An 8,636-nucleotide genomic window follows, 5' to 3' on the forward strand; every position below is an offset into this window, starting at 1 on the left:
CTCTCTGAGCTAATGGTAAAGAGAAGAGCAAGAAAGATGATTAGGGGACTGGAGGCTAAAACGTATAAAGAATGGTTGCGGGAACTGGGCACGGCTAATTTAATGAAAAGAAGAACTAGGAGTGACATGATAGCAGTCTTCCAATATCTCAGGGGCTGCCACAAAGAAGAGGGACTCAAACTATCTTCCAAAGCAGCAAAAGACAGGACAAGAAGCAATGGATAAAAACTAGTCAAGGAGAGAAGCAATCTAGAACTGAGGAGAAGTTTCCTGACAGTGAGAACAATTAACCAGTGGAACAACTTGCCTCCAGAAATTGTAAATTCGCCAACACTGGAAGTTTTTAAGATGTTGAATATCCATTTGTCTGAAGTGCTATAGGGTTTCCTGCCTAGGAAGGGGGTTGGACTAGAAGACCTTCAAGGTCCCTTCCAACTCTGTTATTCTATTCTATTCTATTCTATTCTATTCTATTCTATTATTCTATTCTATTATTCTATTCTATTCTATTCTATTCTAAATTCTGCCTTGCAATGGAAAAAGAAGGATTCAGTCCACTGGAGGCAGACATTCCTGGGTTTAATTTAATTTGGTTTAATTTCAATGCCATGACTAAAAGCCAATCTGCATTTTTCTCCATCAATTCTCATTCAATTTTCCTGGGGAAGAGAATTAGGGCGAAATTGTTCTGACTGAATCCAGTGTTCTTAAACTTATTGAGTAGTTGGCTGGGAGGTCCTGGGGAACATCCTGCCTTTCATTCCATGGTATGGATTCCTCTCTCCTCCAGGGCCTCCTTGCCTTTCCACACTTCCCTCGTGTCTTCAGGAGAAATGCATCCCGAGAGGGGAAGAGGGTCTCCGTATGTTATGCACAACCAGAGAGGCTTCAGGGACCTCAAGAGAGGCATCGCAGAAAACAGAGTCCCCATCATAGTAGATCCCCCACTAGCTCTGACCATAAAAGAAGCTTCAAAGCATCCAGTATGGGAAATAAGGGAGGAAAAATTCCCAATAACCTCCAAGAAATGAAATAAAAATAAATACGTCTTGCAGGAGAAGAAAACATTGGAGAAATTGTATATCAGAGTTCCAGGCTCTGGCTACCAAACCGAGAACCAAATGCAGGCAATTCTGCATTCCTCATTTTTATGTAGGATGGATAGAAAGGATCCCCCACACCAAAACAAAAAGCTATCCTGGGCATTTCTTCCCAAATCAATATATGCCTTTTTTTCAGCTCCTCGGCTACTGTTTTAGATGAACTTCCCCATTTTCCAAATCTTGTTACTTTCCATGGTTCTTCCCCAGCCTTCTCGTTTTCCTAGGCCCTTATAGTAATGATCATCTCTCTGCCTTTGCCTCCGCTGCCCTTCTTCGTGGCTTTAACCAAAAGTAACTGCCTAGTACCTTTCTCTTGACATTCAAGACAGATATACTGTACCAATTACGGTCTGAAATTTCCAGACAAGCCCAATATCCCTTCGCACAGCCTGCCAGGCCAGCTGAGAGATACTGAGTACCCCAACCAACCTATCAAGAAAGCACCATATTGGGGAAAGCTACCTTAGTACATCTGAGCAAAACCTATCCAAAGCTTGATTCTACAATGCAGGAGCACTCACCTCCACAACTTCCAATGCAGAAAGAAAAGCTTCGAGGAATAAAACCTGTGTTGAAAACCTTTTACATCCCATAATGTGCTGCATAAAATATACTAAGCTCCCTTTCTCCCCCATCTCTCTTCCCCCCCCCATCTTCATGAGTAACCATGGCGATGCCAATGGCTCTTCGCGTGTGTTTAGGGTGAACAGCAGCTTCTACCACCGCCAATTTGGAGCAGAGACACATGTCCCACTTCAGAGGTCTACCAACCTACATTCTTCCTCTCAGCACACAATATTGTTCCTGCCTTGCACTGGACCAAGATATCACAGAGTGTCTCACAATGCAAAGCTGCAAAGAGTGACATTAAACTGAGTCAGTTGAGGGGCACTCTTGGAGCGGGGGGGGGGGTGTTATCCCATGGTGCGAGCCCTTCCCATTTCTTATACAGGTAGTGGCCCCCCGCAGGTCAGTAAAGAGTTAAGCTGAAACCATTCATGCTTCCAAGTTCTCTGGCAACACAACAGCTCTACATTCGCTCCACTACAACTCTGCTTCCAGAACTCGATATAGAGTTAAAAATGCCAAATCCACTCTCAACATGTGGCTGACTATGTGATCAACCCTCATCATCATCATCATCATCATCATCATCATCATTCATGCCGCAGTACATCTGAGAATGCAAAATGCTGGGCATGTGTCTTAGTAACTCTTCCAAGGATTCTGCAAAATGTGATTGCAACCAATTTTTTTTTACGGCATGCAGAGAGGTAGAAGCCGACCTCAGGCAGGGTCCTCTCCACCAAGAGGGAATATCTCCTGGCCAAGAGGTCATATGAATGGGGCGGGAGGAGGAAGGGCAGGATGTTGGCTCATGCTTCTAACCTCAAGCACCGTTCCAAATATCTTTGGAGCAAACCAGATAGATATGGCAGGAGACATTCCTCCCGATTCATCTGGGCAATCACAAAACTCAGTGGAGCGTGCATGGAGCTTCTTAAATCCAGCCGAAGACACACCGCCCGTGTGCTGCCGAAAAAGTGTGTCCAGAAGCCTCTGCCACATCTGAACCTTTGTATGTAGAGGGGCGAGTGTGCAAAGAACCAGAGCAGAATGCCAACCAAGAGTGCAAACTGGGGAAGGAAGACAAAAGCTTGCATACAAATGACTCCTCACAACCCTTCTCTGCTGCCAGCAGCCAAATCTTCATTTCCACTGGGTTATTTTACACATTCACAGACTCTCGGCTGACGTTTCTCACCTCTCTAGCTAACAGCAGCTGAAGCCGGAGTGCCCAGGAAGCAACTCCTTTTCCTATTCTTCCAGAGTCTCCATGAAACATGAGTTCATCCATCAAAGAAGTTCCATGCAATGCCTTGTACTGAAATAGGAGGAGGAGGAGAAACAGCAAATCCTACAGATTCCCTTTCCGGGGGAATGGGAGTTTCTGAAAGTCGACACAAAGATAGCTATATCAGAGATGTTCTTTTTTAAAAAAAAAAAAAAACTGCTGAAGCTTTGATCTTGCAGATTATCCAATGGGAAGAGACCACGGTTGTAGTTAAGACCCAGATACGGTTGAGGGCTTCTGAGATGTCAGCCAGGCACACAGGGAAATGTTTATTTTGACGTCTGTGGGAGAAGCTGCTAAATTTACACGCAAGCCAAAGAAGAAGATAGCTAACCAACCAAGTCTAAATCTTTTCCCCCAAAACTCCACCTCCAAAACTATTTAACTGTAGCATTTGCCTTATTGACAGAATCTAGCACAAGGCAACGCTCTTGCGACTTCAAGTGGCAACAGGTCGTTCCCCAGCATTCCCCACCTTTAAAACCGCTTGGGGAAAAAGCAAGGACCAAGTTGACACATAGAGCGAGCGAACCTCCGCGGTTACAACGCACTTGAGAAGCAGAGTTTCGGACAGGATCACTAGGTGCAATTCCTCTCTTTTCCTCTAGCAGGCGGCAAAGAATACAGAACACCTGCGGGCGGGTGGGGGGGGGGGGCGGGTGGAGGAAACACTAAAAAAACAAATTAAAAAAAATCAGTAGTTGGTCGCGAGGTTTCCAAGAAGCAAGTCCATTGATTCTACCCTTTCAAAGCAGATCCCTGGCCCGGTTTTAATCCATTCCGAGAGGGAGGGGTGCGGGGAAGCGGATTTCCCCCCCCCCCCCGCTTCGAAAAAGATGCAGGATTGCAAGAGAGAGAGTGGTACAGCAATTAAACCGCCGAAGATGGCTAATCCAAATTTCTACTTCTCCGACTCTAACGATACTTCGCCGCTTTTCCACGGAGAGAGGAAAAAAATTAGGCACATGGTCCGCCTGGGGTAAAGCAACCCACGACCCCCGATCTCTCCCTCCCATCGCCACCCTCCCCTCCTCCCTCCCGCAATCGCCGAAAAGGGTAACCCTCCATCATCTCGGCACAAGGCGGAATGTAAGTCGAAACGCACCCACGTCGGCTGCCAACCGATCGGAGGCGTTGCGTGCCCACGGAGAAAGCCAGAGGCTGGGAAAATCCACCTCGCGCCCCCCCCGCCCTCCCCTCCCACCTCCCCACACGGTTTGGGCATCCATAAATCCACACACGCAAAGGAGAGAGGGGGCGAGGGAGGGGGGGTCTTGAACCGTTCTCCTTGTGAAGCACCCCCGATTTATTGGAGATCTTTTGCATAGCGTGAAAAATGCCAGTAACCGGAATGAGTGGGGAGGGGGGGTGAAAAAGACCCCAGAGAAGCTCAGCACGGATACAATCAAAAATGCAGCAAAGGAACGAAGGAAGCAGGCGTGGGGATGGAGGTTGGGGGGGGGGAGAGTGGGAGAAGAGGGCTGGTTGGGAGGCGGGAGATGAAACGGACTCTTGTACCCTGGGTCTTCCCCAGCCAAAAAAAAGGGGGGGGATGAAGGAGAACCACAAGAAGGGGATTGATGGGACCAACAGAGCCCCCCCCCCCGCCTCCCCACGACAATACCCTACATACCGAAGCCAAGGAAAAAACTTCCAAGTCCACTCATCCGTGGGAGAAAAAGGAGGGGGGTGTTTGACTCATTCATAAAATAGATTCCAAACAGCGAAAAAGATCGGGGAGGGTTAGGGAAGAGAGAGACTTTGATTCCCCCCACCCTTGATTTCCGCTTTAAGCGCAACCAAACTTCGTACACTGAAAGAATGCGTAGAGGGGGGGTCGTTTTCTTGAAGGGGGGGCGGATTGAGTACCGGGCATTTTGCAGCCAGGCGCGACGCCTCTTTTTTCTCTCTCTCTTTCTCCCTCTCTCTTGGCACCAGGATGGGGTTGTTGGAAGGCGAATCGCCGGAAAACGGGGGGAGGGAAGGAAAGGCTGCCGTCATTGGGGGGGGGGGGGGATGGAAAAAAAATTCCTTCTGCCAGAACAACTTGCTGTGCACCTGTTTTACATAACATTTCTCTTCCTCTGGTTGCGTGACAAGTGATTGGGGGGGGGGGGGACCGATGGCGCGGGGAAAGAGCAGCGGGGCTAGCTTACCGAGAGGCTATGCCAACCGCGTCCCCCCCCCCCCGCCCTGCCACCCACCCTCTCCCGGTCTTTTCCCCCTTCCCGGGCAAGTCTTGCCCCCGCTGCTTACCTGATCGTTATTCAGCAGGACTTCGAGATCTCCTTCCCAACCGAGGCAGCGAGAGAGTTGAAGTTTGCCATCCCTTGGGGGTGGGGGGTGGGGGGGAGGGGAGGCGTGGATACGAGTCCTTTAATATTAAAGCTCCTTTGAAGTTGCGGCGCCCGCCAAGCTCTTGCGTTAATTTCAAGAGGGGGGAGACGCCAAAGGAAAGGGGAACAAAGTCTCCACCTTCCTCCTCCTCCTCCTCCCTCGGGGGGGGGATGGAGAGGAGGGGGGGAAGCTCCCCCCTCCCGACTCCCTCGGCGTGCGCCGCTTGAACTAATGCACCAGCGTCTCCCAGTTTGGACGGCGGCGGCTGGGCTGCTGGGGCTGGAGGAGCGGAGCCGCTGCCGTGGGAAACAGCGAGCGGCCGCCGGCTCGCATCCTGCAGGCGGAAAGCAGGCGGCAGGCAGGCAGGCAGGCAGGCACGCGCGGCGGACCCGGTTCTGCCGCCTCGCTCGCTCTTGCCGTCGCCGCAACCCGCTTGCAGCAAGGCTGGCCCTGGCGCTGCCTCGGCTCCTGCAGGGTCGGCGCCCGGTCTGCGTGTGGAGTAGGGCGAGAGCGGCGGGAGGCAGGCATGGCGAAGAGTTTGCGCGGAAGGAGCCCGCGCGGGGGGGGGGGAGACGCGGAACGGCTCCCGGGGCTTTAAGGTGGTCCCGCTTAGATCAAAGTGGCGGGCGGGGAGGGAGGGAGGGAAGGAAACCGGTGGCCGAGAGCTGCATTCCGTGGCCAGCTTCGTCAGAGCGACCTTGCCTAGCTCGGAGGGATAACAGATTATCAGAGTTGGAAGGGACCTTGTAGGTCATCTAGTCCAACCCGGCTCAAGCAGGAAACCCTACACCATTTCTGACAGATGGCAGTTGAATCTCTTCTTGAAAGCTTCCAGTGATGAAGCCCCCACAACTTCCGAAGGCAACTTCTGTTGATTGTTCTCACTGTCAGAAAGTTCCTCCTTATTTCCAGGTTGAGTCTCTCCTGGATCAGTTTCCATCCATTATTCCTTGTCTGGCCCCCAGGGGCTTTGGAAAATAGCTTGATCCCCCCTCCTCTCTGTGGCAGCCCCTTAAATATTGGAAGACTGCTAACCTGTCTCCCTGGTCCTTCTCTTCACATGCCCAGTTCCTGTAACTGTTCTTCATATGTTTTAGCCTCCATCCCCCTAATCATCCTGGTTGCTCTGCACTTTTTCTAGAGTCTGAACTTCTTTTTTTATAGTGTGGTGAACAAAACTGAATGCAGTACTCCAGGTGTGGTCTTACTAGGGCTTTATAGAGTGGTATTACTCCTTCACTTGATCTTGATTGTATCCCTCTGTTAGTGCAATTTAGGATTGCATTGTTGAGAACCGGCTTGGCCCGCGTGTCTTACTTCCAGATCCAGACCCAGCTTTTCCTTTTCCAAAGAAAATGGGGGTGGGGGTTCCCCTGTCGGAGATGTGGGAAACATAGAAGCAAGGAGGGGACCCTGGCCAAACTGCTCTTAAGGTGGCAGGCGTATGGCCCTAAACCTTGATTCCTCTAGCTGTGGTTTATTTAGTAAGGGACAGACAGCTGGCTGTGCTCCTATTAAGGTTTAGGGGGATGCGAGAGACTTGGTGGGAAGAAATAGGAGGTCAGCAAAGATCTGGAACCAGTCCCTTGTCATGGAAAGGTTGCAAGCATGCAAGGCGACTGCATTTGGACGTTATTGCTGCTTTCACAGGGACCTGTTGAACCAGGCTGAAATGAGGTGTGAATGAGCTATCACAATAACATGATTTATCTGAAACAAAGGGTCATGTGCTAATTCAAATGCTTTGTTTGGGATTCGTCCTTTTTAGTGCTTGTCGCATCTCCCAGAACCGATTAATGCCGAGTACAGGTAGTCCTCGACTTACGACCGCAATTGAGCCCAACATTTCTGTCGTTAAGTGAGATATTTGCTAAGTGAGTTTTACCTGTTTGATGGCATTTCTTGCCACAGTTGTTGAGTGAATCACTGAAGCTTTGAAGTAAGTAACCCAGTTGTTAAGTGAATCTGGCTTCTGTTTGTCAGAAGGTCGTAAAAGGGGATCGAGCAATGGTCATAAAGATGAACCAGTTGCCAAGCATCTGAATTTTGATCCCGTGATCATGGGGATGCTTCAAAGGCCATAACTGGTCGTAAGTCACATACTTCAGTGCCGTTGTAACTTTGAACGGTCACTAAACAGACTGTCATGAGATGAGGACTACCTGTACAGAAGTGCCATTGTAACTATGAAGGGGTGGTGTGTACAATGACCAATATCTACCATGCTGATCCTGTGTGTGTGTGTGTGTGTGTGTGTGTGTGTGTGTGTGTGTGTGAAAACAGATTTTTTTCTGACTTCAGTTTTGGGGGGTTGAGTATAACCCAAAATCACCTAGACAGCTTTAGTTTCTAAAGGAGGAATAGAACTTGAGTCTTCCCTCATCGATCGTGGTCTTTTCCATGTGTCTGTGTGTGTGTGTGTGTGTGTGTGTGTAGTTGTGTAGTCACTATACACACAGTTTTTGTAAAGGATGACTGTACTTCCTGGTAATGCCCCATCACCTGTGACCCTCTCTGTGATACACATCAGAACTGGTATTCAGCAGGTTCTGGCCAGTTCTGGAGAAACAGTAGCGGAAATTTTGAGTAGCTCAGAGAACTGGTAAATGCCACCTCTGGCTGGCCCCGCCCTCATCTATTCTCTGCCTCCTGAGTCCCAGGTGATTGGGAGGGAATGGGGATTTTACAGTATTCTTCCCCTGGAGTGGGGAGGGAATGGGGATTTTGCAGTAACCTTCCCCTGCCACGCCCCGGTAGTAAAAAAAAAATGAATCCCAACAATGTATGCTACCAAAGGTAAGCTTTGTCTGCAGAGAATAAATCCTCCAGGTTAATCCCCAATCTCTTCAAGGAAAGCCAGTTCATGCAACCCGTTCAAGATCAGTCCCCCCTGTGCATAATTTGCTAACTTGAATTGTTTGTAACTTGGTTTACTGCCTGGTGACTTAATTTGCTGTGTGAACATCCAGGCAGTTGATGAGTTGATGGTCCTATATATTCCGCAACTCCAGAAAATGGAAAACAGTGAAATGTCTTGTATAAATACCATATGAGTCGGAGACGCATAACCAAGCCCTCAAGCTGCTTTGAAAATGGCCAGCAAATTATAACTTTTACTATGTCATAAAGGGAAGATTATGAAATACTTAGGAAATAAATCCTGGTTAATTAATTTCAACCAAACCAAATCAGTCATAGCGTTTCCCCCTGGTCCCTCCTGCTTCTGTGTCCTATTTCTCAATTCTTATTGCACAGCCACTTGTGAGTGATTTAAAGAATTTTGCACAGCCCTGGTTTGTATCCAGACAGAGAGTGGTTTGTTCAATTTATTTTATTTATAT

General features: G+C 49.0%; 1 protein-coding gene across 5 annotated transcripts in view; it reads right to left on the reverse strand.

Moving 5' to 3' along the window:
- The window catches only part of ADGRB2 (adhesion G protein-coupled receptor B2), a 335,460-nt gene extending 330,051 nt beyond the window's left edge, over positions 1 to 5,409 (reverse strand). For 3 of the 5 annotated variants that reach the window (XM_081961839.1, XM_081961836.1, XM_081961835.1), the window contains exon 1: positions 2,869 to 2,963. In XM_081961839.1, the coding sequence (XP_081817965.1) occupies positions 2,869 to 2,961 (93 nt within the window). In that variant the 5' untranslated portion in view covers positions 2,962 to 2,963. Of the gene's footprint in view, positions 1 to 2,868; positions 2,964 to 5,214 lie in introns of those variants that run through there. The other 2 variants (XM_081961837.1, XM_081961838.1) reach the window with 2 other exon arrangements.
- Between the last annotated feature and the right edge of the window lie 3,227 nt (positions 5,410 to 8,636).

The sequence above is a fragment of the Natrix helvetica genome, assembly GCF_964273705.1.
Source record: "Natrix helvetica genome assembly, chromosome: 9".
NCBI lineage: Eukaryota > Metazoa > Chordata > Lepidosauria > Squamata > Natricidae > Natrix > Natrix helvetica.